At 64.5% G+C, this 27774-nt stretch overlaps 12 protein-coding genes across 12 annotated transcripts; 7 read left to right on the top strand and 5 right to left on the bottom strand.

Annotated features, from left to right (window-relative positions):
* Positions 1 to 158: 158 nt before the first annotated feature.
* MAG1 (DNA-3-methyladenine glycosylase II) lies at positions 159 to 1834 on the top strand (the record flags this gene model as incomplete). The annotated part of the gene is made up of 5 exons (XM_076646413.1): positions 159 to 520; positions 599 to 962; positions 1024 to 1562; positions 1658 to 1735; positions 1795 to 1834. The coding sequence occupies 5 exons, from the start codon at positions 159 to 161 to the stop codon at positions 1832 to 1834; spliced, it is 1383 nt and encodes a 460-aa protein (XP_076508169.1).
* A 478-nt stretch (positions 1835 to 2312) lies between these two features.
* JCM10292_004876 (uncharacterized protein) lies at positions 2313 to 3936 on the top strand (the record flags this gene model as incomplete). Its single annotated transcript, XM_076646412.1, has 10 exons — positions 2313 to 2381; positions 2450 to 2491; positions 2563 to 2589; positions 2665 to 2794; positions 2853 to 3036; positions 3102 to 3177; positions 3254 to 3283; positions 3345 to 3607; positions 3672 to 3785; positions 3852 to 3936. The coding sequence occupies 10 exons, from the start codon at positions 2313 to 2315 to the stop codon at positions 3934 to 3936; spliced, it is 1020 nt and encodes a 339-aa protein (XP_076508168.1).
* Positions 3937 to 4901: 965 nt separating this feature from the next.
* JCM10292_004875 (uncharacterized protein) lies at positions 4902 to 6597 on the top strand (the record flags this gene model as incomplete). The annotated part of the gene is made up of 10 exons (XM_076646411.1): positions 4902 to 4970; positions 5050 to 5091; positions 5177 to 5203; positions 5278 to 5407; positions 5466 to 5649; positions 5716 to 5791; positions 5869 to 5898; positions 5959 to 6221; positions 6330 to 6443; positions 6513 to 6597. The coding sequence occupies 10 exons, from the start codon at positions 4902 to 4904 to the stop codon at positions 6595 to 6597; spliced, it is 1020 nt and encodes a 339-aa protein (XP_076508167.1).
* A 366-nt stretch (positions 6598 to 6963) lies between these two features.
* On the bottom strand, positions 6964 to 8333 carry JCM10292_004874 (histidine phosphatase family protein; the record flags this gene model as incomplete). The annotated part of the gene is made up of 5 exons (XM_076646410.1): positions 6964 to 7095; positions 7183 to 7460; positions 7530 to 7722; positions 7795 to 7866; positions 8301 to 8333. 5 exons carry the CDS (start codon positions 8331 to 8333, stop codon positions 6964 to 6966), a joined length of 708 nt encoding a protein of 235 aa, XP_076508166.1.
* Positions 8334 to 8423: 90 nt separating this feature from the next.
* On the top strand, positions 8424 to 8838 carry CMC2 (Cmc2p; the record flags this gene model as incomplete). The annotated part of the gene is made up of 3 exons (XM_076646409.1): positions 8424 to 8457; positions 8515 to 8630; positions 8746 to 8838. 3 exons carry the CDS (start codon positions 8424 to 8426, stop codon positions 8836 to 8838), a joined length of 243 nt encoding a protein of 80 aa, XP_076508165.1.
* Positions 8839 to 9543: 705 nt separating this feature from the next.
* Positions 9544 to 12641, top strand: JCM10292_004872 (uncharacterized protein; the record flags this gene model as incomplete). Its single annotated transcript, XM_076646408.1, has 10 exons — positions 9544 to 9619; positions 9729 to 9754; positions 9814 to 9963; positions 10024 to 10686; positions 10745 to 10897; positions 10961 to 11095; positions 11153 to 11285; positions 11340 to 11584; positions 11640 to 12045; positions 12109 to 12641. 10 exons carry the CDS (start codon positions 9544 to 9546, stop codon positions 12639 to 12641), a joined length of 2520 nt encoding a protein of 839 aa, XP_076508164.1.
* Positions 12642 to 13082: 441 nt separating this feature from the next.
* Positions 13083 to 15267, top strand: JCM10292_004871 (uncharacterized protein; the record flags this gene model as incomplete). Its single annotated transcript, XM_076646407.1, has 12 exons — positions 13083 to 13158; positions 13214 to 13444; positions 13594 to 13615; positions 13673 to 13823; positions 13889 to 14017; positions 14074 to 14168; positions 14228 to 14280; positions 14346 to 14439; positions 14499 to 14524; positions 14581 to 14813; positions 14886 to 15093; positions 15155 to 15267. 12 exons carry the CDS (start codon positions 13083 to 13085, stop codon positions 15265 to 15267), a joined length of 1431 nt encoding a protein of 476 aa, XP_076508163.1.
* Positions 15268 to 15682: 415 nt separating this feature from the next.
* JCM10292_004870 (alpha/beta hydrolase) lies at positions 15683 to 21459 on the bottom strand (the record flags this gene model as incomplete). Its single annotated transcript, XM_076646406.1, has 6 exons — positions 15683 to 17899; positions 17974 to 19783; positions 20246 to 20323; positions 20479 to 21001; positions 21088 to 21234; positions 21309 to 21459. The coding sequence occupies 6 exons, from the start codon at positions 21457 to 21459 to the stop codon at positions 15683 to 15685; spliced, it is 4926 nt and encodes a 1641-aa protein (XP_076508162.1).
* Positions 21460 to 21565: 106 nt separating this feature from the next.
* JCM10292_004869 (uncharacterized protein) lies at positions 21566 to 23393 on the top strand (the record flags this gene model as incomplete). Its single annotated transcript, XM_076646405.1, has 6 exons — positions 21566 to 21637; positions 21707 to 21762; positions 21823 to 22046; positions 22122 to 23011; positions 23101 to 23158; positions 23248 to 23393. The coding sequence occupies 6 exons, from the start codon at positions 21566 to 21568 to the stop codon at positions 23391 to 23393; spliced, it is 1446 nt and encodes a 481-aa protein (XP_076508161.1).
* Positions 23394 to 23742: 349 nt separating this feature from the next.
* Positions 23743 to 24557, bottom strand: JCM10292_004868 (uncharacterized protein; the record flags this gene model as incomplete). Its single annotated transcript, XM_076646404.1, has 2 exons — positions 23743 to 23928; positions 23997 to 24557. 2 exons carry the CDS (start codon positions 24555 to 24557, stop codon positions 23743 to 23745), a joined length of 747 nt encoding a protein of 248 aa, XP_076508160.1.
* Positions 24558 to 24848: 291 nt separating this feature from the next.
* On the bottom strand, positions 24849 to 25968 carry JCM10292_004867 (copper transporter family protein; the record flags this gene model as incomplete). The annotated part of the gene is made up of 6 exons (XM_076646403.1): positions 24849 to 24942; positions 25055 to 25113; positions 25230 to 25293; positions 25401 to 25668; positions 25743 to 25842; positions 25897 to 25968. The coding sequence occupies 6 exons, from the start codon at positions 25966 to 25968 to the stop codon at positions 24849 to 24851; spliced, it is 657 nt and encodes a 218-aa protein (XP_076508159.1).
* Positions 25969 to 26397: 429 nt separating this feature from the next.
* JCM10292_004866 (ferritin-like domain-containing protein) lies at positions 26398 to 27731 on the bottom strand (the record flags this gene model as incomplete). Its single annotated transcript, XM_076646402.1, has 5 exons — positions 26398 to 26813; positions 26921 to 27328; positions 27385 to 27410; positions 27472 to 27496; positions 27581 to 27731. The coding sequence occupies 5 exons, from the start codon at positions 27729 to 27731 to the stop codon at positions 26398 to 26400; spliced, it is 1026 nt and encodes a 341-aa protein (XP_076508158.1).
* Between the last annotated feature and the right edge of the window lie 43 nt (positions 27732 to 27774).

Below are 27774 nucleotides of genomic sequence, written 5' to 3'. Positions count from 1 at the left end.
CGAAGGTTCCTTAAGCAGCTCGGCTGAATATATCTCGAGTCCACTGGCGGGCGATTCAGTCCTTGCGAGCAAGGGAAGCGGTGCCCGGCAACTTGCGATTCTCATCAGTCGTCGCCGCTTCCTCTGTCTCCGCTTGATCCACTCTTCGCCTTGAGAGCATGTCGGGCAGAGTGACGCGCGCTGGGGCAAAGCTCGCCTCGTCGGCTAGCTCGCTTCCGCCGCCCGCCTCGCCCGCGAAGCGTTCGCGCCCCACTTCGACTTCCGCCACCTCGCCTTCGACGCCCAAGCGTGCCAAAGCCGCACCTGCCAAGGGCAAGGCCAAGGTACCCGAGTCGCCATATGTACCGCCGACACCCAACACGCAGCGTCAGATCGAGACAGAGGCGCACGAAGCCGAGGAGCGGGGCGCAGAGGACGGAGCGGTCCTCCTCCATCCCGAGCTCAAGTTCCGCTACGAGGACGCCAAGAAGCACTTGACGTCGGTGGATGCTCGCTGGGGCGTCGTCATGAGCCAGCTCACGTGCGTTGCGGCCCTGTTCTACGTCCCTACCTCCGAGTCATCCTGAAGTCGATGTTGACGCGGCTCTGTTTCTCTCAGGTGCAAGCCTTTTGAAGGCGAGCAGAAGGACCCTTTCAACCCGTTTCGCTCGCTCGTGTCGTCCGTCCTCGGACAACAAGTCAGTTGGCTCGCCGCACGCTCCATTCAGAACAAGTTCTGCCGGCTCTTCTTCCCGCACCTGCCCGAGAAGCTCCCTCCGCCCGACTCCGCAACTCCGCGCATTGAGTCGCCCTTCCCGACCCCGCGCCAGGTAGTCGAGCTTCCCGACCGCACGGCGCAGCTCCGCGGAGCCGGGCTTTCGGGGCGCAAGGTCGAGTACGTCGTCGAGCTGGCGGAACGGTTCGTCGACGGCCGCCTCGATGCCAGAAAGCTGTGGGCGATGGACGACAAGGAGCTCGCCGAGGTGCGTGATCCGCTATGCCTTGCCGCAATTCCGGCGTCTCATCCTCTGCCACTTTCTGCAGACCCTCGTAGCCATTCGGGGCATCGGGCCCTGGACGGTGGACATGTTCCTCATCTTCTCGAGCAAGCGTCAGGACGTCCTGCCTGTCGGCGACTTGGGTATCCAGAAGCAGATGTGCCGCTGGTTCTCGCACGACCCGGCTATCGCGCCGTCGATCCACCCGCGCAAGCTGAACGCGCCGTCGCCGACCAAACTCGCGTCGAGCAAGTCGGAAGCTGTGCCGCCCAGCCCGAGTCCCAGCCCAAGCCCGCGCAAGAAAGGCGAGACGGTGTACAAGAGCGCGGCGCTGCCCGAGGGTGACAAGGACGGCGAAGGGCATGGGCTGGGCAAGCTCGCCGCCCTCGGTGGCGCAGAGGTTGAGCAGGACGTTGTCGTTGACCTTGACGAGCCGTCGGGCAAGATTGGCGCGGCAGAGGGAGCCGACGAGGTCAAGGAGGAGACTTCCGACAAGTCGCCCGGCGGCGACTTCACCTTCCCGGAGACGAGCAACAACCTGACCCCGGCGATACTGCGTTCGCGCTTGAACGGCAAGAAGCTCAAGTGCGTTCAGCGCTTTTCCCCTCGTGATCAAGCGGAACCGTGATTGACTGGCTTCCACCGCTTTTTCGCTCGCTTTCTTCGCTACAACCTATCAGAGGGAACATCTATCTCACGCCGCAAGAGATGGAGGAGCTCTCGGACGCGTGGAAGCCGTACCGTTCCGTCGCCTGCTGGTGCTTTTCCACTTGCTCTCGTGATCGCAGGATTAAGCTCACTCCGATGCTTCCGACAGGTATCTCTGGAGCTTGTCCGACGGTACAGGTGATCAATGACTCAATCCGCACGCAAGTACTGTCGACTCTCGCCTCCCACCATGTAGCCATTTTCACTTGTCACGTCAATTTCGCTTCTCGCCAGTCGATCACCGACGCTGCTCCGCCTCGGTGCACTATCTATTCGAACCCCTCTCCGCTCGGAGCTGTGTCCGCTCGGAAGTGTCCGCGCCGCGCGCGCTGTCAGCCTTCTTGGCCCACTTGTGCGCTCTCGGTTGCCTCGGACTCTTTCTTCGGCGATCACGTCGTCGGCCAAGCGGCTTCGGTCGTCACAATCGTTGCTTGCCGGGAGCTGCATGCCGAGCCACAATCGGAGTGATCAGCTCCGTGCCGAGTTGCAAGTTCGGAGTAATCAGCTGAACGCCGAGGTCGAGGCTCGGAGTGATCGAGACCTTGGCTTCGCCGTGCTGTTGCCGGTCGCCTCTCTTCTTCTCTTTCCTCCTCATTCGTACACTCTACTCTCCAGCATACGATCACCATGTCGCTTCCCAAGACCTACAAGGCCGCCGTGATCGAGGAGGCCAACGCCCCTTTCAAGATCAAGGATGTCAGACATCTGCCCCCTTCTCCCGCCGACAATTCTGGCTTGACTTTGCTGACGCTCCGTCCAAACAGATCGAATACAAGTCGCCTGAGTCGGGCAAGGTCGTCATCAAGGTGCGTCCCACTAACCGCGGATGCTTGTTCTTTCAGTAGAAGCGACTGACAATTTCCTTTCCTCGGTACAGGTCGTCGCCTCGGGTGTGTGCCATTCGGTACGTTCTATTTTGCCATCTCCGAGCGGCGCCGGAAAATCCAGCGGACTAATCAGACTCGCCGACCATGTGTAGGACTCGCTGGTCGTCGAGCAGCAAATGCCGACCGGTCTTCCTCGTGTTCCCGGTCACGAGATTGTCGGTCGAGTCGTCGAGGTGGCGCAGGACGAGAAGCGCTGGAAGGTCGGCGACCTCGTCGGCTCTGGTGCGTGTCGTACTCCTTGCCTCCTCATGAGCCTAACTTGACCAAGCGCTCTTTCCAGGCTGGCACGGCGGGCACTGCGGCGGTTGCTCGCGCTGTGTTCGCGGCGACTTCAACACCTGCGAGAACGAGGCCCGCAACGGCATCTTGAGTGACGGCGGTCATGCCGAATACGCCACGCTCCGCACCGAGGCCTTGTGCTCCATCCCGGAGGACATTGAGCCCGCCAAGGCTGCGCCGCTCCTGTGGGTTCTCGCTGTATAACTTGCGTCTTACAACAGGAGCTGATTTCTTGCGTCGGCGGTTTCAGCTGCGCGGGCCTCACGGTCTTCAACTCGCTTCGTAACATGTCGCTCCACCCGGGTGACGTTGTGGCTGTCCAGGGCGTGCGTGCTTTACCCTTCGAGTGAAGTCGGTTCGCGAGCCTTGAAGCAGCTGGACTGACTCTCTCATCGTTCTCAGGTCGGAGGTCTCGGTCACCTCGCCATTCAGGTGCGTTGGCCGTATCGTTCTGACACAGCGCTGCGCGGCTCACTCCTCTACTCATACACAGTTCGCTCGCAAGATGGGCTACGTAGTCGCTGCCGTTTCGCGCGGCGACTCGAAGAAGCAACTCGCGCTCGACCTCGGCGCGCACCACTACATCGACTCGGAGGACGGCGACCCGGCCGAGGCGCTCCTGAAGCTCGGCGGAGCTAAGGCCATTGCGGCGGTGGCGCCGAACGGTGCGGCCATGGCGAGCTTGATCCCGGGCCTCGCCGTCAACGGCCAGCTCATTGTCCTTGCGCCGGTTGAGAAGCTCGAGGTCCCGACCGTGTGCGTGGCGACACTGTTCTGCAGCCTGCTCAGACGCCCTAGGCTGACTCGCTACTGCCTCCAGCCTCATGATCGGCAAGCGTCTCTCGGTGCGCGGCTGGCCGAGTGGTCACGCCGGTGACAGCGAGGACACAATCAAGTTTGCGCAGACCATGGGTGTCGACTGCAAGGTTGAGACGTGCGCAGCTCTCTTCCCAGGGCAAGCAGTACAGCGCAGGAGCTGACTCTGGTTCATGGCAAGCAGGTATCCGCTCGAAAGGATCCAGGACGCATACGATTCGATGATGAACAACAAGGCTCGTTTCCGCTCGGTCATCGTCTTTGAGTAGCTTCTTTCGCTCCCGCCGAAGGTTCGTGGTACGTCGGGCGGCATGTAATCCTCCGTCGGAACGACCAGTCGTTCAGTACAACCCCCTTGAGCAAGCGACGCCGCAAGCTGAACTGCAATAAGCGGAACATCTACTCTATCGAAGTGAACCGGACGAAAAGGCGCGCTCAACACCACAGAGGTGGAGCAGGACGTTGTCGTCAATGTTGACGAGCCGACGGACGCCATCCGTGCGGCAGAGGAAGCCTTGAAGAGGTCAAGGTCGAGGCTTCCGACACTACGCCCGGCGGCGACTTCACCTTCTCGGACACGAGCAAGAACCTGACGCCGACTATAACGCGATCGCGCTCGAACGGCAAGAAGTTTAAGTGCGTCCAGCGCTCTTCCCATCACGTCTGAGCAGAACCGCGCTTGACCGGCTTCGAGCGCTTTTCCCGCTTACTTCCTCGCTCGTTTCCTCACTTGCTCACTCTCTGTGCTTCAATCAAGATAACATCTAATCCACGCTGGAGGAGATTAAGCAGTCGTCGGCCGCGTGGAAGCCATATCGTTCCGTCCAAATCCCGTCGCATCCTGGTGGTGCTTCCTGGTGCTTACCCTCGTGGTCGCAAATTTGGGTTCGCTCTGATGTTTCCGACAGGTATTTCCGGCGACACGCCTCACCAAGAACCCATTCCGCGCCCTGGCCTGCGAGAGTCTCGTCGACTCGCATTTTTCACGTGTCAGGCCATGTCCGCTACTCTACTCGGCCGTCTCGCGTCTCAAGCCCGTCGCTGCATCCGAGCGAGGCTATTGTGACTATTTTGTCGCTTCAATTGCGAGACCGAAGGCCGGAACAATCCTCAGTCAGCCCGTCTATATGTGGAGGTGGCAGGAGACTCGACCGATCGACTCGGGCTCCCCCCGGCCGTCTCCTTCCTCTGCTCCTCTCTCCCAGCACTCGAACTACCTAGCACACAGTCCATCATGTCGCTTCCCAAGACCTACAAGGCCGCCGTCATCGAGGAGGCCAACGCTCCCTTCAAGATCAAGGACGTGCGGCACCTTCCCCACCTGGACCGATCCAGCTCGCCGACACTCCTGGCCTGTGTTGCTGACCGTGCATCACCAACAGATCGAGTACAAGTCGCCCGAGTCGGGCAAGGTCGTCGTCAAGGTGTGACTTGTCTGCCATTCCTCGGACGTGCCGGCCGAAGAAGCTGCAACATCTCGGAGTTAACGCTGTTCTTGTCTTGGTCTAGGTCGTCGCGTCTGGCGTGTGCCACTCGGTGTGTTCTTTATCAGCTCCCCCAATTGCACCAGGACGGACGGCACACTGACCAGAGAGGCTGGCTGTCCCCAGGACTCGATGACCGTCGAGCAGGCCTTCCCCACCGGCCTTCCTCGCATCCCCGGTCACGAAATCGTCGGCCGCGTCGTCGAGGTGCCGCAGGACGAGAAGCGCTGGAAGGTCGGCGACCTCGTCGGCTCTGGTGCGTGTCGTACTCCTTGCCTCCTCATGAGCCTAACTTGACCAAGCGCTCTTTCCAGGCTGGCACGGTGGGCACTGCGGCGTTTGCTCGCGCTGCATCCGAGGTGACTTCGTCACTTGCGAGTCGGAGGGCATCAACGGTGTCTCGAGCGACGGCGGTCACGCCGAGTATGCGACGCTCCGCACCGAGGCTTTGTGCGCCATCCCGGACGACATCGAGCCGGCCAAGGCTGCTCCGCTTCTGTGAGTCGTTACAGTGCCGCTGGCGTTCTGTGGCAGGAACTGAATTTAATGAGTCGTCGAAATCAGCTGCGCAGGCATCACTGTCTTCAACTCGATCCGGAGCATGTCGCTCCACCCGGGTGACGTTGTGGCTGTTCAGGGCGTGCGTACTTGTGCCTTCCGCTCTGTGTCGAGCCGCAGATCTGCGACCAGCGGGACTGACCTTCTCATTCGTCTCAGGTCGGAGGTCTCGGTCACCTCGCCATCCAGGTGCGTGAATCCTTTCAATCTGCGCCTCGCCGTAGACTCATGCCCCCCGTCTACTCACAGTTCGCCCGCAAGATGGGCTACGTAGTCGCTGCCGTCTCGCGCGGCGACTCGAAGAAGCAACTCGCGCTCGACCTCGGCGCGCACCACTACATCGACTCGGAGGACGGCAACGCGGCCGAAGCGCTTCAGAAGCTCGGTGGCGCAAAGGTGATCGCGGCGGTCGCCCCGAGCGGCCCCGCCATGGCAAGCCTGATCCCGGGCCTCGCCGTCAACGGCCAGCTCATCATCCTTGCGCCGGTTGAGAAGCTCGAGATCCCGACTGTGTACGTGTTGTATTCGCTTTCCGGCGTTAACTCATTGCATGGCGTGGTTCCCACCCGGACGTGGCGATGTCAAGCGCACGAGGCTGACGGAGTCGTGCTGACTCGCAGCCCGATGATCATGAAGCGCCTCTCGGTCCGCGGCTGGCCGAGTGGCACCGCCGCCGACTGCGAGGACACACTCAAGTTTGCGCAGGCCATGGGCGTCGATTGCAAGATCGAGACGTGCGCAGTCTTCTCTCCTTGTCTAAAGCAGCAGGGCGCGGGAGCTGACTCTTGGTGCACGCCGTACAGGTACCCGCTCGAGAAGATCCAGGACGCTTACGACTCGATGATGAACAACAAGGCGCGTTTCCGCTCGGTCATTGTCTTCGAGTAGACGCTTTCTCGTCCATCAAAGGCTCGCTGTCTGTAGGGTGACCTCAGTACTTAAGTAGGAACGATCAGTGGTTCAGTGCTGTCCCTTTTGCAAGCAAATTAGCGTGCTTGACAAGTGCGAGCGGAATAACCTCATAGAGAAGCTGGGCTTTCCCGACCGCTACTCTGCGCCTGTCTTCGTGCACACGAGCTCAGCACACAATGTCATTTCTACATTTTGTACGATTCTATACAAGCGCTGCGACAGAGAGCGATACAAAGAGGGGTATATAGGGGAGAAGGGGAGACACTCTATGAGAGTGGGGAGGGGAGCAAGAAGCGCTCACGGCGTACCACGGTCGGGCCTGTCCAGGCAGCGGAGGAGCGCTTACGACTGATGCGGGGGCGACGGTTCGCGCCGCACCTCGTCGGGCATGCGCACGAGGTCGGCTTCGTCATCCTGCAGCGACTCGTCGGCGAACTTGTACTCGCGCAGCGTGGCGTTGTCCCACTGTATGGGCTGTACATGTACGAGACCAGCTCGCAGTCAGTGCAACGCTCGAAAGGACGTTGGCAACGACAGGGCCAGAGCAAGACGCGCACGCACCGACTTCAACCGGTCGTGCGCATGCGGCGCCTTGACGATCCGTCTCAGCAGCCCATGGTGGCTGACGACGACGACGTTCTTCTCCTTGCGGCTCCGGACAAAGTGGCGCACCCAGCGCGCGCGCGCGACGTTCTTGGCCTCGGTCGCCTCGAACGCGCCGCGGTTCTGGTTCCACTCGGGCTCGGACTCGACGTGCGACCAGTCGAGCCACGGCTGCGGGAAGTGGCGCTTCGTCTCGGACAGGTCGGCGCCCGTGTCGCAGGGGTACGCGCCGCACTCTGCACACGTCGCGCGTGGAGGTCAGCAGTCGGTATCACGAGGGCGCGCGCGCGAGGGAATGCACGAACCCTGTAGTTGCGGTAGGATGACGACGGGGATGGGGTTCTCGGCCGCGGTGGGCAAGTAGGCCGAGAAGCCCAGCATCATCGTCTGGAGCGTTCGTCGCAGCGGAGAGACGAGGATGACGGTGTCGGACGGATCGAGCGAGGCGAAGAAGGTCGGATAGGTGGTGGGGATGGCAAGGCACTGGGTGATTCCGCGCTGCAGGAATCAAAACGGAGTAGAATCAGCGCCGGCAGACCGCGAGATGCGAGGTAGAGAGGCGGAACGCACACTGGTGAGTTCCGGGTCGAGCTGGCTGTGATCGGGCGGCGGATAGGGCGGGCCGACATTATGTTGGGCCTCCTGTGGTGCGCGAGAGAACGATTGGTGAGTATCGCGCTTGGGAACATAGTCGAGTTGCGAGGCTGTGCCATGGAGGAGGGATGCGACAGCGCGAGCACAGACGTGGCGGCTCCCGGTACTGCCTCGTGACCCCCACAGAGCAACAACGGACCCCTCGCCGCTCGCTCTCGCCGTCTCTGAGCCGCTGAGCACCCGCGAGACCTCGACCGACCCGACCCTCATCATCCGAGTGCTGACATCGAGGCAAGCGTCTTTCGCCCCGTTAGGAGCACCAACGTCCACGATCTAGACCTGCAAGCCCCAGCGTGTCCAGCACAGACTCGCGGGTGGCGAGAGAGGGCGCGATCGGCTCGTTGCGGATCATTGCGGCGGTGCCGTCGACGTCGTGTGCTGCCACAAAAGCAGGCCGGAAGAGCGAGAAAGGGCAGGCTCACTCCGTGGCGCAGAAGGAAGACTCTGGGCGGCATCTGCGCTGCTTCCGGAGGGTGCGGGCTGGAGCGGAAGAAGGGCGAAGGTGCGCCGTGCGAAGGTCGAGCGGAAGCTTGTCCTCCGCCGCCATGCACCCGCCTCTCGCAGACCACCAGCAGACCGGTGAGCGCACTCTGACGCCCTGCCGATCCTCGCCGGGCTGACCCTCGCTTGTCCCAGCGTGCGTCGAGGTCATGAAGAGCCTCAAGCTCTGCCACGACAACTACCCCTGGCTCAAGTTTGCCGGCGCGTGCAACACGGAGAAGCACAACCTCAACTCGTGCCTCCGCGGCGAGGTGCGCTCGATTCGCCACAGTCCAGTCTCGGCGAGGAGTAGTCGTGCCGAGGTATCCGCTCCTGCCCCAGCTTCACTCGCTGACTTGCCCCTGCACTGCTTGCACCGACTCGCAGCGCGTTGAGCGGACACAGAAGAACGCGCAGGCCGCCAAGGAGAAGCGTGCAGAGGTGCAGAAGCGCTGGAAGGAGATCGAGGCAGAGTCCTGAGGGCGAATCGCAGACAGTCCTCGCCTGAGACTGCAAATTCGTGCGTCTCTCCTAGCTCTACATTGCTGTTTCAACGCTGACGGCTGTCCTGCAGAACCGTCCTGTGCCGACATCGCCAAGTAGACGCCTCTTCCGCCTCGCCAGCACTCGCATCCCCTCGTTCACGCACCCATGCCCGCTTGTATCCTTATGCATCTCATTCGCAACTTGCACCACTCCGGTCTCCTACTCTGCTGGCAGATTGTCAACCCCTCTGCGAGCGCTGAGAATCAGACAGACTCGTAAAGTGGCAGATGTTCGCCTCGCAGGGTCCGCCTGGGTCAGTCCCAGCTCGCTCTTCCGGCGGGCCCGCTGGACAGTACAGTGCGGGAGTGAGCATGCGGGTAGTCAGACCTGTCAAGCGGATCCGCAAGGTTGTCGGAGTCTCGAGGATCGACGTCGTTCCCGGTCCGAGGCTTGATCACCGTCCTTCACTGCTCGCTGCAGCTCTGGGCAGTGCAGACGAGTCAGTGCGTAGCTACTTCGCCCTTCGTCAGGCCTACGCTCGACCGTCGACGCTCTACACCCGCTTGGCATCGCGTCACCGCCTCATCAGCATCTTCTCCCCACCTCGCTCTCCGCGCGCCCACCTCGCCCCGAGCCGCGCTGGACGAAGCGTTCGGACTCTACCCGCACTCTGCGCGGTCTGGCCCCGGCCCGGCGAGGATGGCAGAGAAGACGCTCAAGAACCTCCGGAGCAACGTCGAGCGGCTCGGGGCACGCCTCAGCGAGAACTTGGCAGGTGCGGCAGCCCGCTCGCTCTGAGTATTCGGATTGCGCCAAAGCGGTACACGCAGCGGCGCACGCGTGCGTGCATTGAGCCCGGGCTGACGCTTCGACATCATCTACAGAACACTCGCGCGACCTTGGCCTCGTTGTACGCTCACACCCGCATTACTTGTCATCGTTCCACGCTGACTCCCTCGATTGCCACAGGACTCTTTCGCTTCCGGAAGCGGAGGTGGAGCGGGCAAGTACCTTGAGAATGGCGCCGTCCTGACGACGGCCGGCATCGAGGAGACGAAGCGCATGCTGGCGTCGAAGCGCGAGATTGAGCGAACCGAGGGGCTCAAGCGGGTCATTGCCGTGCGCCGCCCGCCTTGACCTGACCTTGTGCTGAACCGGCTGACCTTGATCTCCTCGCAGATGATGACGAAGAACCTCCCCGTCACGGCCTTCTTCCCTCTCGTCACCTCGCTCCTCTCGCCCTCGACGTCGCTCCAAGCGCGCTCGCTCATCTCGCTCTACATCGTGCACTGCGCCTCGCACGCGCCCGAACTCGCGCTCCTCTCGATCAACGCGTACCAGAAGGACCTGTCGGACCCGAACCCGCTCGTGCGCGCGGGCGCCATCACGACCCTCTCGTCGATGCCCCTGCCCGACATCCGCGAGCTCGTCGGCATGGCCATCGCCAAGGGCGCGCGCGACACGTCGTGGTACGTCCGCCGCGCGACCGCCGACGCCGTGCGCGCGCTGTACCGCGCCGACCCGACCGCCGAGAACGAGGCGGCCCTTGCGCCGACGCTCAAGGTCCTCCTCGACGGCGCGAGCCCGCTGACGGTCGGGGCGGCGCTCGCCGCCTGGGAGGACATGTGCCCCGACGCGTGGGAGTGCATCCATCCCAACTACCGGCGCATGTGCAAGATGCTCATGGACGTCGAGGAGTGGGGGCAGACGGTCATCCTCCGCGTCCTTGCGCGGTATGGGCGCCTGTTCTTCGTCGACCCGGCGCAGACGGGCACGGTCGACCCGGATGTTGAGCTTGCGCTACGAAGCTCGGAGGCCCTCCTGCAGCATCTCAACCCGGCTGTACGTGCCAAGCTTCTCGCACGACAGGTCGTGTCAAGGCTAATTTCCCCACCCACAGGTCGTCTCAGGCGTCGTCAAGCTGCACTACTACCTCGCGCCGACGAACAGGCACGGCAAGCTCGTCCGCCCACTGCTGCGTCTCCTGCAGGGCCCGCCTGAAGTCGCAGCCGTGGCGCTCGAGAATTGCGCCGTCATGGCGGAGGAGCGACCTGTTCGTCTCGTCTGCTCTATCCCCACCTGCCGCGCTCGCGTCTGACCTTGCTTTTCGGCGCAGGAACTCTTCGTCAGCCACCTCGCCAGCTTCTTCGTCAAATTCTCGGACCCGGTAGAGAGTCGGCGGAACCGGCTGCGTGTGCTTGTTGCGCTCGCGCACGAGTCGAACATTCGCATCGTCTTGCGGGAGCTTCATGTGCGTTGCCTTGTATCCCTTGTCCACGATCATGTGCCGACACGTCGACATGCGCAGACGTACGTCGATGACGAAGACGACACATTCTCGGCGGACGCGGTCACTGCCGTCGGGACGTGCGCGCATCGCGTTCCTGCCGTCGCACCTGAGTGCCTCGACACGCTCAGCAAGCTACTCCAGAGCAAGCACAGTGCGTATGCTCGCCGTTTCTGCCCGAGCTCGTGACTCATGCCCAATCGTGCAGACTCGATCGTCTCGACGACCGTCCTGGTCTTCCGCACCCTCCTCCGCTCATCTTCGTTCCCCTCTACCGCTTCCCGCTCCAACATCATCACTCGCCTCGCCTCGTACCTTTGCGCTGGGCGCATAGCGGATCCCGCAGCGCGCGCGACGGTGTACTGGCTCGTGGGGCAGTATGCGGAGGAGGGACTGGTGGAAGGCTGCGGCCCAGATGTTGTGCGCCTCGGCACGAAGGGTTTCGCGCAGGAGGTGAGCGCAATTGCCCTCCCTCTCGTGCTCTCTGCTGATAGCGCTGCGTCCTCAGTCTCTGCCCGCCAAGCTTCAGCTTCTCACCCTCAGCGCCAAGCTCCTCGTCCTCTCGCACCTCTCTCCCCTCACGCCGCAGCTCCGCCCGCTCGCGCTCCTGTTCAACTACCTCGCTCTCCTCGCGCGCTACGACCTCGCGTACGAGGTGCGCGACCGCGCGCGGTTCCTCGCGGGCCTCGTGCAGAGCGGCGGGATCGGGCGCGCGAAGACGGGCTCGCAGGGCGAGCGTGGGGGAGAGGCCAAAGTCATGCTCAGCGAGGACGACTTTGCGCGCGGCGTCTCGGTCGAGGACCTGGCTGGCGAGCGGCGGGAGGGGTCAGAGGGCGACGAGGAGAGGCAGACGATGACGGGCGAGCAGGTCAGGCAGGTGTTGTTTGATGGGAAGGATGTCAACGCCGCAGCAGGTGCGTCTCTGTCTCTCTGCGCCGCTTTGCGTTCGAACTCGCCTGATCGTACACGTCTCGCAGATCCGTCGACCCACTCTTCCGCCGCCCTGGGCACGTTTGCCCTCGCCCTCTCCGGCAAGCGCCCGTTCGCCTCGGACCCACTTTCGCACATCCCGCCCTATCCAACCTCCGATCCTCCTTCCTCGATCCGCGACCCTCCCGCCGGGTCGTCGTCTTCGCCCTCGCCCGCCTCGGGCTCCGCCACCCCGCTGCAAGGCTTCGGGTCCGACTCGTTCCGTTCCAGCAGCGGGGCAGGAGGAGGCAGGGTCGTCCTCACGCCTGGCTCGGGCGCGTCGTCTCGCGCGGGAACGCCCGGCGCAGGAGGCGCGGCGCAGCAGGCGGCGGCGGGGAGGAAGAAGCAGACGCTGAACGAGTTCTTTGAGAGCAGCGAGGAGGAGTCGAGCGATGAGGAGGAGGAGGAAGAGGACGACGACGAGGCGGAGGAGGAGTCGAGTGGGGAAGGAGAGGACGAGGACGAGGAGGAGGAAGAGGATGAAGACGGAGAAGAGGAGGACGAGGACACCTCGAGTGAGGACGAGGGTCGACGACGATAGAAGGGGTGCAATCCCTTGATTGTCCTATCTTGCGCCGCGTATGAGCTGCGTAAGGAATCTTCGTGAGCTGGAAAAAGGGACGGATCCGTTTGGTCCGCGATCGGGCGGTTGCCGCGGGGCGCGAAGAGATGGACGCCGCCAGGTTTGGCGCTTGCTCTCCCGCTCCTCTCCCGCACTCGTAGCTTGCAGAGCGAGCACGGCAGCTTTTGCGCAGTCTTCACGAGCTTATCGCCAGCCCGCTTGCACCGCTCGAGCTTCGTCTCGCCGTCTTCGCGGTCAGTCTGGTCTGCGACTCTTTCTTACGGCCTCCGCTGTCTCGCCCCTCTATGCGGACTGCATACTCACCTGTGTCTTGTGCACGCTCTTCCAGGACTTTTTGCGCCCTTTTAGCGAATCAGACACACTCGCACACTCAGCCCATCCTCCTCTCCTCTGCCCCACATGTCGACCTCAAACTCGAATGCACCTATCGGCGCCGTCGTCATTGCTAGGCATGGCGACCGATCGGGCTTCTATCGTACGCGCCGCCGCCGCAGGGTGAAAAGCGGGCCGCTGATCACTCGCTGCCGCAGAGAACCCGACGAGCTACGCCGCAAGCGAAACCGTCTTGACCGCTCTGGGCGAGCAGCAGAACTTCCGCCTCGGGCAGCTCATGGCGAGCATCTATGCTGGCAGCGACGAGTCCCGCGCGATTGCGGCACTGAGCAAGACGGCGTTCGTCGACAACCAGGTCAACTCGACGGCAGATGCTGGCGGAGAAGGTGCCGTCATCTACGACTCTGCGTTGGCGTTTTGGCAGGTACGTGAGCGCTAGGCTGCGGCGGTTCTGCACAGGTCGAGGCTGATCCGTATCGGCTCGTTTGTTGCGTTTGTCTCTTTCGCAGGGTTAGTCTTGATGTTTCTTCCCTTCGCATCCCACCGATTCAGAAACTGACGCATTTGTGTATTTCAGGCTTCTATCCTCCTCGACTCGAGTGCGCGCCAATGTATCTTTTCGAGAGAAGTCGAATCTAATTTTCCTACCTCAACAGTGCGGCCAACACGACTCTCGCCAATGGCACCGCCGTGCAGTCTCCGCTTAACGGCTACCAGTACGTCAAGGTGTTGACGCAACTCCCGGAGGACGACATCGACTTTGAGCCGTGGACAAACTGCCAGGCGTGGACCAACCGCACAACAGACGTGCGCTGCATTCGCCTCTTGCGCAGGCCCATCGCGGTTTTGCTGACTTGTCGGTTGCTGTTCAGCTGTACGCATCACCTGCATACACGGCTCGCGCGGAGCAAGACGCCGACCTGCTTGAGCTGATCCGAACGAGTGGCCTTGTCGGCAACCGCACCGTCTCGATTGCCAACTTTTACAATGTCTGGGACTACGTGAGCCAGCCCGAGCTTGCCTTCAGCCAGCAGAAAGTCTGACCACTGCACCACAGATGAATGTCAACTCGATCCACAATGAGACCTTCCTCGAGCTGCTTGAGCAGCACGGCGGCGCAGAAACGCTCGCCCGGGCGCGCGACCTTGCAAAGTATGCAGATACACGCTCTCAGTATACGATTCATGGCTCACCGACACGCTTTTCCGCAGCTTCCACGAGTACAACCTGTTTACCGGCTCCGGCTCTGGAGACATTGGCAACTGTGCGTGCCGATACCTGCGATTGTCGGACGCTCGATGAAGCGACTGACCTGAATCAAATTGCCAGTCGCCGGGCGCACGGTGTTTTCGCGCATCATTGAGTCGCTGCAGGCATTTACGCAGGACGACAACGATGTGCATCTCACCCACTACCACTTCTCGTGCGTATCTGCGACCGTCAAATGGTTCTTCAATGAGTGCTGACGGCCCGCCCTTCCAGGTATAAGCCGTTCCTGTCCATTTTCAGTACGTTCCGCTTTCCTCTCCAGACTCCGCAACAGCCCTGCTGACTTCCTCCGCAGACATGACCAACATTGCTGCTTCCACGAGTCCGACCCTTCAGTACCCGCAAGGCATTGTCGACTACGCTTCGGTCGGTGTGTTCGAGCTGCGAGACGGCGGGTCCGGTTCGAGCGGCTACGACGTCCGCTTCGGCTTCCGCAATGGCACCGAGACCGACGACCTCACCTACTACCCGCTCTTCGGCGCCGACTCGGTCGACATGGATCTCTCGACGTTCGTCGGCAACCTTGACGTGCGTGGCATACGCTTCAATTCTCGCCGCTTTAGAGCGTACTGAACTCACCGGTCTCGCAATGTGGCGCAGCCATATGTCATCCCGAACAACACCCTGTGGTGCGACCTCTGCGGCAACAACGGCTCGGTCGCAACTTGCAGCGAGATCTACCTCGCGCAGGAGTACGAGGATCTCGCAGCCAAGTACAAAGACATCGCCGACGGCCATTTTACAAGCGTTGGGTCCGGCTTCATCGGCGCTTGCGTCACCATCGTCGTCGGCCTCGCGGTCCTCGGCCGTGCGTCGCCGTTCAAGCATGCTCTCGTCGGAGTCGAAGTGCTGACCCGCTCTCCTCTCAGTCATGCGCGCCCTCGGTTGGGTCCACTTTGGCAAGCGCCGCCCGCGCGCAGACGACCATTATCCGCTGAACGACCAGCAGTCGGTCAAGGGGTCGGTGCAAACGCAGCTGTGAGATGTGGCAGCGTGGGAGAGCGTTTCCTTGCTTAGAGGGTGCGGCTTTGGTGCCGCTCGTTAGATAGATGATCTTATTGGTTTTGCCGTATCTGTTTCGGAGTTGAAGTGGCTTTCTGCTGTCCGTCCAAGCCTCCCAGCTCCTGGCGTATGTTGAGAGCAGTCGCGTCGTTGTCCCTTCCGAAGTGAGGGCTACGCGAAGTGAGGGCCGTGCCGGAACTAGGGCAGTATTGGAAGCACCGAGGGTACAGCCGGGGGATGAGGCATAGCACGGGTTGTGGTTCGGATCGAATCGATAGATGGCGAGGCAATGAATAGCTACAAAGGTCATGATGGGCGGTCGTGCAAAGTGTCTGTGATGTGAATGAGAAGATGATTGAGAGGATGAATGATGTGCGGGCAGAGGGGAGACAGGGCTACCGCATCGCGACGAGGCCCTCGGCGGGGTATCGCGCCTCGTACGGGCCGAAGCGGTTCCCGACCAAACTCGCCGAGTCGAGCGACGCGCCGCGCATGCCCGCCGCGGGCGAAGGCAGGGGCGGTACCTCGGGCGACGAGCCGGGGCTGTGCTTACTCGCCGACTTCTTGCCGAACCCGCCAAAGTGCATCGAGAAGACCTTGGACCGGCTGCGCGACTTGCGCACCGTCTGCCCCGCCCCGACGCCGCTGCCCGAGCCCGTGATCGTTGCGTTGCGCAAGTCGCCTGCGGCTCGCGGGTCAAACCCAAACTCGTCGGGAAAGTTGGTCTGCGACCCGAGGGCAGCGCCGTGCAGCGAGAAGGCCGAGCGAGATGCGCCGTACTGACCCGCTGCGGCCGAGTAGGGCATGTTTGTCGCGCTCGGGTGCACGAAGCCGTTGGGACCGCTGGCGACGTACGGGTCGGCGCCGTGCGGGTGCGTCGGCGGCGGGAACGAGGGAGGCCGCTGCATCGCTTCGGACGGGAGGAGCGGGAGCGACTTCTGCAAGCGCGGCTGCACATGCGGAGGCGGAATGTTATGCGCTGCAAAAGACTGTGCGGGCGGCGTCGCATCGCCGCAGTCGTCGCCCGCGACGAGCACTTCGGGCTCGCCGCCGTCGACAGCCGCGCCACCTTGTTCTGGCGAACCCGGGCGCGCGAAGGACCCTGCGCCCGCCTGGTCGCGGAGCGAGTCGAACGAAGGACGGCTGTAGCTGTTGCCGCTCGCGATCGTCGGTGGGCGGCCGGCGCCGTACACTCCACCGTTCGGCGCCTGCTTTGAACGCGACGACGCATACGACCCCATGGTCATGATGCTCTGGCGATCGGCAGCAGCGTTTACTGGGGCTGTGTAGCTCGCGCGAAAGTGCTGCGACGCCGGCAGCGGCGGCGTGTACGGGCCGAACGAGTCGATCGACGAGTTGCTCGCTGAGCGCTGGTGATACCGTGGCTCGTTGGCGAGCGCCGACAGCGGCGGCGGCGGCGCGAGCTCGTCGTCGTCCGCGAACGACGCATCGAACGGGACCTCCTCGGCGCCGGGTGTCGCAGGCGCAGAGTTGGACGTCACGCGCTCCTTCTTGCCGCCGACGAGCTTGTTGAAAAAGCCCTTGAGCCCCTTCTTCTTCTTCTTGCCGCCCGTCTCGCCCGGCGACCCGGCTGCCGCGGCGCGCTCGGCCGCCTGCGACGCGGCGAGCACGCGGTCGCGTTCGCGGCGGTCGGCGTGCCGCGCCACGGCCGGATCCGACATGGCGGCATACGTCTCGTACGCCTGGGCGCCGCCGTGCGCGCCGCCGAACCCGCCTCCGGGCCCGTAGTGTGCTCCGCCGTGCGAGGCGGTCCCGACGCCGTACGGCATGTGGTGGTGCATGTGCTTGTCCTGCGAGAGGCCGAGGTGCATGTCCATCATGCTGCCCGACGGCGCAAACGAGAGAACCGAGGCGCTCGCGCTCTGCCGGAAGCGCGACCACATGCTCGTGCGCCGCCCGTCGGCGTCGATCCCGCTCAGCCGGGCGGGAGACGCGCTGCGCGGACTGGCCCCGCCGCCGTTGCCGCCGTGGATTGAGCGCAGGTCGGTCGTCGAGCGCGCAAACTTGGGGAACGCGAACCGCATCGATGCGGTCGAGGCGGCGGGCGATTTCGGCGGCGACGACGAGACGGTCGGGTACGGTTGGTTGGCGCTCGACATGCGCCTGAGCGGGTTGGCGAGCCACGGCTGGTCGCCGGCCGAGTAGCTGCGCATGCTCGAGCCCGACGAGGCGACGCCCATCGACGGCGAGGCCGCGAACGGCGGCTGCGGCGGGGCGATCGAGGACGAGCCCGGCGGGAAGAGCGAAGCGGACGAGTGCCGGTTCGTCTCGTCGGCGAGCGTGGCGCGCGACGAGCGGCTCTTGGTCGCGCGCAGCGCGCGCTCCTCCTGCTCGAGCGCCGCCTTCTCGGCGGCGAGCGCGGTCGGCGACAGGAGCGAGGACGAGCGGTCGCGCGCCGTCACGGTCGAGAGACGCGCGTCGAGCGGGCGGGAGGCGACGAGCGAGTCTCGCTCGAGCGGGTGCGGCGGCGGCATCGAGTAGGGCACGCCGCCGGCCGCTTCGCGCGCCTGGCGGTCGAGCTCGAGGAAATGCGCCTGCGTCGCGAGGTAGACCTGCAGCGTCTTCCACCGGTGCGCCGTCGCAGGTGGGTTCTGCGCGAGGTATGTGTCAGCACCGTCTCGGAGCGGCTACGGACGCGAAAGGGGGGTCGAGCAAGCAAACGCACCATGGTCGTCCACACCTTCAAGTTCCCACTCGTGAGCAGCTGCCCCTTTCCAAACCTCCTCCTCGCTCCTTCCGCGCCCACTCCCGCTCCCGCGCCCATCCCCGCGCTGTAGCACCCCGCGCTCGAGCTGTCCCTCGCGACCCCCGCCCTCCTCGCTCCGCCGCCGCCGGCACTCTCGGCACTCGCGCCCTCTGCGCCCTCGGCCGAGGGCGTGTGCGGGTGCGGCTGCGGGTGCTCGGCCTCCCAGCGGCACTGTTCGTCCCAGTCTGCGTCGCTCGCGCGGTCCCACACGCCCGGCGTAGAGACGTCGACGTCGGCCATGTCGCGGTCGCGCATCATGCACTCGACGCAGATCTCGGGCTGCGGAGTCAGGTGCGGCGGCAACTGCTGCTGCGGCTGCGGCTGTTGTGGGGCGGTCGGGCCCGGCGCAGAGGGGAAGGGCAGGGACGAGAGCTGCGCGGCGGAAGAGACGGCAGCGGCCTGCAGCGCCTGCGCCGAGGGCTGCACCAGCTGCGGAGACTTTGCCGCCGCGAGCGCCGACGCGGGCGGGGGCGCACCGCCGCCGCGAGACGGCGACGTGACGGCGGGCGCCGACGACGACGGTCCCGCGACGCTTGCAGGAGGGAGCGCGCCGCCGCCGCCGCTTGCGCGCACGAGCGTGTGCCGCCCTACGCCCGCCATGTCGCCGTCCGCTGCGCCTCCTACAGCCGCGGCAGCAGCGGGCGCCAGCGGCGGTGGGTCGAACGCGAGCGAAGCCGGCCTGCCCTGCGCGCCCGCGCCCGCGGGGTCGGCGTCGAGCGCGAGCGGCGGTGCGCGCTCGCGGATCGGGCTAGCCTGCGAGGGCGGGTAGGGCCCGCGGTCCTCGGGCGAGAAGGCGGCGGCGGGGACGAAGGACGGGATGGACGCGGCGCGGTCGGCGGCGAGGGCGGCGGCGGCGCGCGTCGAGGACGGGGTGCGTGCGCGCGAGGACGACGGCGAGGAGGAAGAGGTGGGCAGAGGGAGTGTGCTGCTCGGGGGCGAGGCGGGGGACGGCGCGATGAAGGACCGGCGCTGGTGCAGCGATGGAGGGCGCGGCGGCTGCTGGTGCGGCGTCTGCGCGAATGTGGCCGAGGGAGGCGTCGCAGCAGAGTTTGGGAGCGGTCGGCTGTAGTTGGTTGCGCTCGCAGTGAGCGGCGCGGACGCGGTCCAATGCTGACTCGGCGTCGCGGGTTCGTGCGACGCGGGCGGCGTAGGCTGCATCTGCCACGGGTGAGCGTGCGAGTACGGCGCGTGTGGCATCTGGAGTTTGGGGAGGTCGGGCTGGCGCGCGGGGGCATACGCTGCGCCGGGAGGGAGTTGGCGCAGAGGCTGTGATGGTTGGTGGTGGTGCTGTAGCGGTGGAGGTGGAGCAGCGAACGGAGCGTCGGGCGTGCCCGCGCGTGTCCCAGCGTGGTGCTCCAAAGGTACCGACGTGGCGGTCCAGTCTGCATGTGCCGCGTGCGCGTGCGTTTGTGCGGCGAGGGCGGAGTTGCCGAGTGGAGCGGCGAGCGGGTGGTGCTGCGCAGAGTCGAGCGCGGGTGCGCTTGCGGCGTGCGCGGGGAAGGCGGGGCGCTGCAGGGCGGCACTGTGCTGGTCCTGCTGCTGCTCCTGCTGCTGCTGCTCGCCGTGCTCGGGCGGCGACATGGCCGAGATGGAGCCCGTCGCCCGCTCCGTCGGGAGGGGCAGCGACGACGCGGCGAGAGGGCGCGCGCGCGAGACTGTGCGCACGGACTGCTCGAGGTCGTGCTCGTGCTCGTGCAGGTGCTCGTACGCGCCGAGAGCTTGCGAGGGTCTGTGCCCGCCGCGCGACGAGGACGAGGTTAGCGCGACGCGTGCAGGGCGATGGCCGGGCGGGCGCACTCGAGAGGAGCGAGACGGTGCGCGGAGGACAGAGCCCGCGACGAGCTGGACGGGTGCTCTGCACTCCTGGCACTGGCTTCAGCGACGCAGACGCGGCGATGCGGGCGAGCCAGTCGTCGGGACGCGGCCGCGTGGTGCCTCGCCTTCGCGCGAGAATGGAGCGCTCGACTGCGGACACAGCTTGTCCTCCGGCTCTGGCTTCCTCCTTGGTCACACAAGCATAGGGGCTAGCTCTCTCCTCCGGTAAGCAGACCTCTGCGCGACTCCCTTTCTCCCACTCTCGCTTCCGAGTCGCTTCCGCGCCCGGCCTTCTCACCTTGGAACTCTGCGTCGAAAGCATCCATGTTACTTTGATGCTGCTCCCTGCTGCTGCTGCTGCGATGCAGACAAAGACGCAGTGCCTCCCGAAATCTCGTACACCTCGCCCGACAGTTCGAGCGCCGACTTGCGCACGAGCACCTCGGACCAGAACCTGTGGAATTCAGAGAGGTGTGTAAGCGAGCTGTTCCGCATCTGAGTCTGCACATGCGGGATCGGACGCAGCACGACCAGGGCGCCGGCGACCGACGCACAGTGCAGAGAGCCAGACAGAGAGAGAGAGGGATGAAGACGATCCCGCCGACGCACCGCATAATCTCTCGCCACTCGTCCATCCCGCGCGGCATCCCCTCTCTCCCCCTCCCGCCCTCAAGCCTCGCCACCCTCACGCCCTCGAACCCCTTTTCCCAGCTCTGCACCCCGACGCTGCGCTCCTCGGGCTTGCGCACGACGACGAGCGCGCGCGTGCGGGCGCGCGTCACGGGCGAGGGCGTCGGGTGCGAGAGGAGCGGGGCAGAGATGGCGACGAGGGAGCCGAGGTGGGCGTCTGTGCGGTGCGGGACGGGCGAGGTGGAGGTCGATGAGGAGGGAAGAGAAGAAGAAGCGACGGGATGCTCCCGCGCCCAGGCGAGCGCGAGCTCCCCTGCGCAGGATCCGCCTTGCGCGTAGCCGAAGAGGTGCAGCTGAGAAGGGTGCCAGCCACACCCTGCTGGTGCGGCGGCGGGCTTCGAGGCGGGAGAGGCCGACGCCGAAGGAGAGGTCGGGGCGGTCAGGTATGCGAGGAGCTTCTTGAGCAGGTGCAGCGTTGCGGAAGGGTTCGGATTGGGGATGACTGCGGTGCGGAGAGCGCCAGTCGTGGTCAGCGCCCGCCCATTGCGGCCTGCACGAGCAGCGAGGAGGGCGAGCGAGTCGACGCACTCTCGCCGAGGGCGTCAAAGCTGTCCCACCACTGGTACGCCTCTTCCTCGAGCAGAGGCACGCGTTCTGGCGCCTGGAGCGAGAGCACGGCCGTCTGCGGGAGGTTGAGCTGCTGTCCGAGGCGAGCAAAGGGTGTGCTGGTGTCGCCTGTTCCACGGAGTGCGAGGTGCTCGCCGGTCAGCCTCTCCCGTGTGTGTGCAGAGGGAGCGAGTTTGGCTCACCCAGGCCGTGCAAGAGGATGACGAGGTTCGCATCTACGCCATCGCGCGAGGGAGAGTAGTCGCCACGGAGGACGGGCGACACTGCAGCGAGATTGGGCCGCGGGTGCGTCGCTGCCGTCTGGACGGGTCGCAGCTCCAGCTGTGGCTGCATCGGCTGCTCGTGTGAGGCTTCGAGGCCAAGTCGCTCCTTCATCGCGTCGCGTCGAGACTCGTCCCTTCTCTTCATCTCGCGCTCGACTCGCACAAGTTCTGCAGGGATGGCGACCGCGCAGGAGCACCAGAAGCTCTTTGGCAAAATCACCAAGCGCGTCCCCATCGAAAAGTCGATCGTCCGTCCCCGTCTCGCTGCTCCTCCTCGTCGCGTCCGCACCCTGCTGACCTCCCCTGCCTCGGCGCAGCTCACGTACCGCCTCGCCGCACGCGAGCTTGGCCTTTCGGTCCGCGATGCAAAGGCGTGCGTCCCTCTCCCGCTGCCTGTTCTCGCTTGATCGCACGCTGACCCTCCGTCTCGCAGCGCCCTCCTCGCCTACTCCGAGTCGGACGCAGCCAAGGAGCGCGGCGTCTCGTCCGTCTGGCTCCTGAGCGGCTGTCTCAAGCGGGAGGATGCGAAGCAGGGCGGGGACGCGGATGGGATGGACGTCGACGGCGACGACGACGTGGGCAAGGTCCCGGCGGGAGGCTCACACGAGCAAACCAAGCGCAAGACGATGATGCTCGTGCAGCACGCCGACCTCGAAGGTGCGCTCTCGCCCGCCGACGCCCGCTTGCTGCGCCCCGGTCCACTCACGACGCTCTTCCCTGTCCTCTTCACAGCCACCGCCGCGCTCTTCTCCCCCGCGCCCTCGCAGCACATCTACGCCCTCGCCCCCTCGCCGCTCTCGTCCCTCTCGCTCCTGTCCACCGCGGCCCTCTCGCTCGTCCCTCCCTCGATCCGCACGCAAAAGTGGCGCGCCGCGCCCCACTCCGACTCGGGCGACGGCGCCGCGTTTGGCGGGATCACGCACCCGGACGGGGAGCGCAGGCGCGACAAGGGCAAGGGCGCGAGGAAGAGTGTCGAGGCGGTGCACAAGGGCGCAGAGCGCGCCGCGCCCGGACCGAGCAAGGCGGGCAAGGGGGGCGCCAATCCTGCTGGCGGCGACGAGGACGAGCAGCCCAGTGCGGCGGCGGGCAAGGGCAAGGGCAAGGAGAAGGAGAAGGAGCCGCCCGCGCCGGCGCCGGCGAAGGGCAAGAAGGGCGCTGCCGGGGCTGCGGCCAAGAAGAAGAAGGACGACGAAAAGGCGGCGGCGCCGAAGAGCCGTCCGATCGGGCAGCTCGGAGGGCTGTTCTCGAGAAAGTGGGGCGCCGACGACGACACGAAGGGCGGCAAGAAGAAGAAGAAGAAGGTCGAGTCGTCTTCAGAAGACGACGACGACGAAGACGAAGAGGACGTCAAACCGAAGAAGGTCGTCCCCGCCAAGCGCAAGTCTGCCTCGCCCGTCGCAGCGCGCAAAAAGGCTCCGTCGCCCGTCAAGAAGAAGCAGGCCGACATGGTGCTCGACGACGACGACGACGACGACGACTGGGCGATGGACGAGGAGGCGCTGCTCGAAGCCGAGCGCGCGGCCGAGAAGCAGGCGGCGGCCAAGGCGGGGACGAGCAAGGGAGCGGGCGCGGGCGCCAAGAAGGGCGAGACGGATTCTGAAAGGCAGAAGCGGGAGCTCGAGGTGCGTTGGAGAGGCTTGCTTCCGTTCAGAGCGCCTTTGCGCTGTCATCAAACCTCATGCTGATGTATGAGCGCCCCTGCCATTCACAGGAGATGATGAAGAGCGATGACATGGACGTCGACGACAAGAAGCCCTCTCGCCCACCGCGTGCGTCCGCGCTCTCGTTCTTCGCGCTTCCATCACGCCGTGCACGGCAGTGTTATCGCTGTTCGATACTGACCACGCTCGTCACCCAGCCTCGCGCACCTCATCTTCCGCTTCGAACACCCCGCAGCCGAACAAGTCGGGCGCGAGCAGCAGCAAGGGCAAAAGCGGCAGCGGTGGCGGCAGCGGCGCAGCAAAGCAGCAGGGGCTCGGGTCGTTCTTCAAGAAGGCCTCCTGAGACGTGCTGCGACGGACGGAGATGAGGACGCGTGGCTGTACAGGTGGGCGAACGCGACGCTTGCTTGGACCCGAGAGGTTTGCCCGTCCCGGCGAGCGGAGAGTTGCGTCCTGCTACGCTATCCCGGTCTTGCTCTGTTCGGGCCTGCGACGCTTGCAGCGCTTGCATCGTGCCTCTCTGCTCGCGCGCTTGCTCTTCTTGGCCTTCTCAACCTGCCCAGGCGCAGACGATTCACCCTTCTGGGGCAGCTACAGCAAGACTCCGCGCACCACGTCTCTTTAAAAAATCGCGCCTCGTTACCACCTCGAGACTTCGACCAGCGAGGCCCCTCTCGCCCGCCCTGCTCCCCTCACACGCGCCACTCCCTCCTCCCTCCCATCCCAAGCGTCGCCCTCCTCGCCCCACTGCCCGCGCCAAGCGCCTCGGCCCCGCTGAGGAGCCTGCGCAAGCCCGCCTCACGCGCCTGCTGCTCGGCGCGGCGCGTGAAGAACTGGCGGCGGTAGAGGATGCGCTCGCGCGTCATGAAGGCGACGATCTGGTCCGACGGGAGCGCACAGCCTGGTCAGCGCGGGTGTGGCTGAGTGAGTGATGGGAACCGCGCACCGCGAGCAAGAGGGCGACGAGCGACGAGAGGAGGATGAGCCCGACGGGCGGGACAGCGAGTGAGCGACCGGGGAGGACGGCCGGGACAGTCTTGAGCTGGGCCGCAGGAGCTGCCGACTCGTTGGAAGAGGGCTGGCTGACGGTAGGCGTGCTCGTGCGGTTGCTGCCCGGCAAGCTGGAGTCGGTGCGGACAGTCGACGAGGCGCGAGGACGAGAGGTGAGCAGTCCGGTTGTGACGGCCGGGCGGGCGACTTGCGTGCGCGTGGCGCTCACGGGGGCCCTAGTCGACTGGGGCTTGCCAACGGTCGTCGTGCCTCGCGCGCTCGCCTTGTCGCTGGCGGAGACGTCGTCGTTGGCGGCACCACTTGCCGAGCCGACGACCGCGTCGACCTCGCTCGCAACCTTCTGCCGCCTGACCCGGTGCAGTCGCGGTTTGCAGGGTTGTGGAGCTGCTCCCACTTTGCGCCTCAGCTCGACGGGCGCCTGAGGCGCGAAGGGTGACGTCGCGAGGGCGAGAGCGACGAGCGAGCAAAGGGCGACGGCGAGACAGGCAAAGCGCATGGGCGGGCGCTGGATGGTCGACGAGCCTGCGTCGACCTTAGAGAGCTGGATACGGATGCCACCAGGGCAGGGAGAAGCGGGAAAGGAGGACGACGAAAGAAGAGGAGAGCCGAGACGGTCGCCAACGGTCGAGACGAGGTCAGTGCACTCGACGCGAGCTTGGGAGAGGCCAGCGGCACGAAGTGTACTCGTGAGTCATGAGAGTTGCGAGGAGCTGAACAGGTGCAAAGGACAGATACTGCACGAGAACCACAACCTACAACACTTGAAGACTGCCCCTCGCCTCGAAGCTCAGTGGCACTGCAAGCCCTTCCCGTCATCGTCTCCAACGCCCACACCGAGGTCGATGTTTCGCTGAAAGATAAAATGACCAAGAAAGGCGCCCCTGTGCGAGGAAGGTGAGCTCAGCGAGTGCAGTCGGTGCCAGGCGCGAGCGATGCGGTGCATCCGACTCGAACGCCTTGGCAATACGTCGGCCCCGCCGAAGATCGACTCACAACACTATCGCACCAATGATCTGCGCATTGTACGACATGACGAGGAGCATGATGTAGAACTGCGGGACCAAGAGGAGTGAGCATTGGAGTGCACGCTTCGTAGGAAGTCACGCGCAGCAGCCTGTCGCCATAGGCCGCGCCGGGAAGCTGCACAAGTGCACGGAAAGCAACGCACCGTAAGGGCAACGTGGAGCGCGTAGCCAAAGCTTCGTCGGAACTGCACGAACCACGGAAGGCGTCTGCGTGCGGATGTAGCGAGTGTTGTCAGCTCTCGTTACATCCGCAACATTCGATGGCCTCCTTTAGTCGTGGACAAACTCGAGCTCTCGAATGGACTAGGACGTACACAACGCCCCAGTACCGCGTCCTTGATGCCCCGACTCCAAGCAGGGCCTCTTCCCCTCCATCTCCCACCCCACCTCCCACGCCGGGTGCCGCGAAGCTGCTCGCTCGTCGCAGTCCGGATGGTGTGCTCGCGCGTGAGCGATCTAGGCCGGCAGCGGACGCAGAGGCGGAGGTCGAGGAGGGCCCGCCGCGCAGCTTCGAGCGGAGAGCGCGGTCAAAGGTCGCGAGCGAGAGGCGCAAGTACTCGCAGAGCATCGATAGGAGGATGACTGCAGATAGTCCAGCTGATCAGCACAGATCGTCTCGGACGGAAGGACGAAGTGGGGGAGGAACGGGAGCGCACTGGCGACGAGGTAGAAGACGAGCGTGCCGGATGACGTGATCTGCAGCGAAGGAAAGACCAAGCAAGCTCCCATCGGGTCCGTATTCCACAGCATCGACATCTGCGCGTTGTAGGATCAGCGACTGTGACCATCCGGGATTGGGCGCTGACGGACTTTGCAGGGAATAGACGAGTCATCTGGCACGTGCCCCGAGTGCCCGCCATGCTCCATGCCTCCGTGATCCATTTTGAGCGAGCCGGCCGGGTGGACAGGCGAGAGAAGGCGAGCGGACTGATGAGGGGGCCGGTCGAGATGTCACTCCGTGAAGCGGCACGCTACAGACTAAACAGCTCGTGCGGTCCTACCCAGCCGCAGCGTGACTCTGACAGGTCGAGAAGAACGACGCAGAGGCAAGCCGTGACGAAGCGAACCCATTCACTCAAGCGAAAGCCACCCACGCGTCCGACTGCTCTACATCTGATAGTGGCAGAGACGCAAGGCGTCTGTTCGACCATTGCAGAGAACCGGAATGCGGACTCGGAGCGAGTGCTTTAAAGGGGGTGTACGAATAGGTGCGCGGAAGGGGTTGAAAGGAGAAAGACGAAGACGATTGTCCGTTCATGACTAGTCTGCACAGAACATCGACATACTGCTTGAGGCACACACTAGACGTGCTTAGTCGAGGTAGAAGACACCCGGGCCGGCAACCGTGTTCGAGTTGTCGAGCGCCGACGACGAGGTCGTGACGACAGCGTCTGGCAGGCGGATGGCAAAGGTCAGCGTCGAGCTCGGCCACTGGCACAGCAGCATGCTGAGAGCCTGGGCAAGAAGCGCTAGCCCGAGATGGAGGAACGAGATGGACGCACAGATGAGGCCAACGAGGTCCTTCGGGACGTTGACGGTCTGCTGCTCGCCAACCTTGGCGTACTGGGTCTTGCCGCCCCAGATGAACGCCACGTAGTAGTCGCCCGAGTAGCCCGACTTGGGGGTGAACTTGATCGCCGACTTGCGGCCGGCGCGGGGCGTCTTGGTGAGCCACGTGAGGGTGGGGAAGACCTGGATGCTCGACGGGAGAGCGCCGGCGCCGCACGCTGAAGGCGATGAAATCGTCAGTCTGGCTCGAAGAAACAAGGATGGGCGACGTAGCCTGGACAGGCAGGTGCCTGGCAGCAGCCGAGACAGGAAGGCAGCAACGTACTGTTGGGCACGATGAGCGGCGCGGCAATCGAGTAGACCTGGGCGTAGTTGAGGCCCGAGTCGTACGCGGCGGGGAAGCCGGTAGCGCCGTTGATCTCGTTGAGGTAAGACGCATGGCGGGCCTCGATGGTCAGGATCGAGGCGGCCGCGGCGAGGTAGGCCGGGTCGCTGATGTCGCCCGCGGCGCCGAGGTAAGCAGCAACACCGGTGTTCTCGAGGAGCCTGGCGGTCGCGACGACGGCCTTCGGCGACGAGAGGCCGAAGACGTAGGTGCAGTCGGTCACGGCAGCCTCGCCGAGCGCGTTGACGAGGAAGTTGACGTGCGAGGCCTCCTGCTCGGCGAGGGCGACGAAGCGCTCACGGACGGTGGCGGAGTAGCCTGCCTGCTTGAAGGCGTTGGCGTCGAACTCTGCAATATCATCCCGTTAGAGACAGAGAAGGTCCCAAGAGGGCGAATGCGCGCACTCTTGAGCACGTCGGCGTAGAAGTTGCTGCGTTCGCGAACGGGAATGGTCAGCGTGAATGGACTGTGATTGACGATCTGATCCTTACCGCTCGAGGAACTCGAGGGTGAGAGCTGTTCAAGTTAAGCGACGCGAACGCGAAAGCGTCAGTTCTCTTTCTCACTCTGCTCGTCATCGACGGATGGCTGATAGCTCACCGTAGTTGAGGATCTCGACGTCGGAGGGCTTGCCGGAGGATGCCTTGCCGTCGTTGTTGCGCTTGAGAACCTTGTCCATGCTCTGAGGAGCAGCGAACGCGGAAGCGGCGAAAGACGCGAGTGCGGCGAGCGAGAGGAAGGCGGTGCGCATGTTGCTGGAGTGGAGTGTATGTCGAGGTGTGAGAAGCAAAGAG

Source organism: Rhodotorula paludigena (genome assembly GCF_050403205.1).
Source record: "Rhodotorula paludigena JCM10292 DNA, Rt_paludigena_JCM10292v1_ctg4, whole genome shotgun sequence".
NCBI lineage: Eukaryota > Fungi > Basidiomycota > Microbotryomycetes > Sporidiobolales > Sporidiobolaceae > Rhodotorula > Rhodotorula paludigena.
This window is presented reverse-complemented; position numbering and strand designations above follow the sequence as displayed.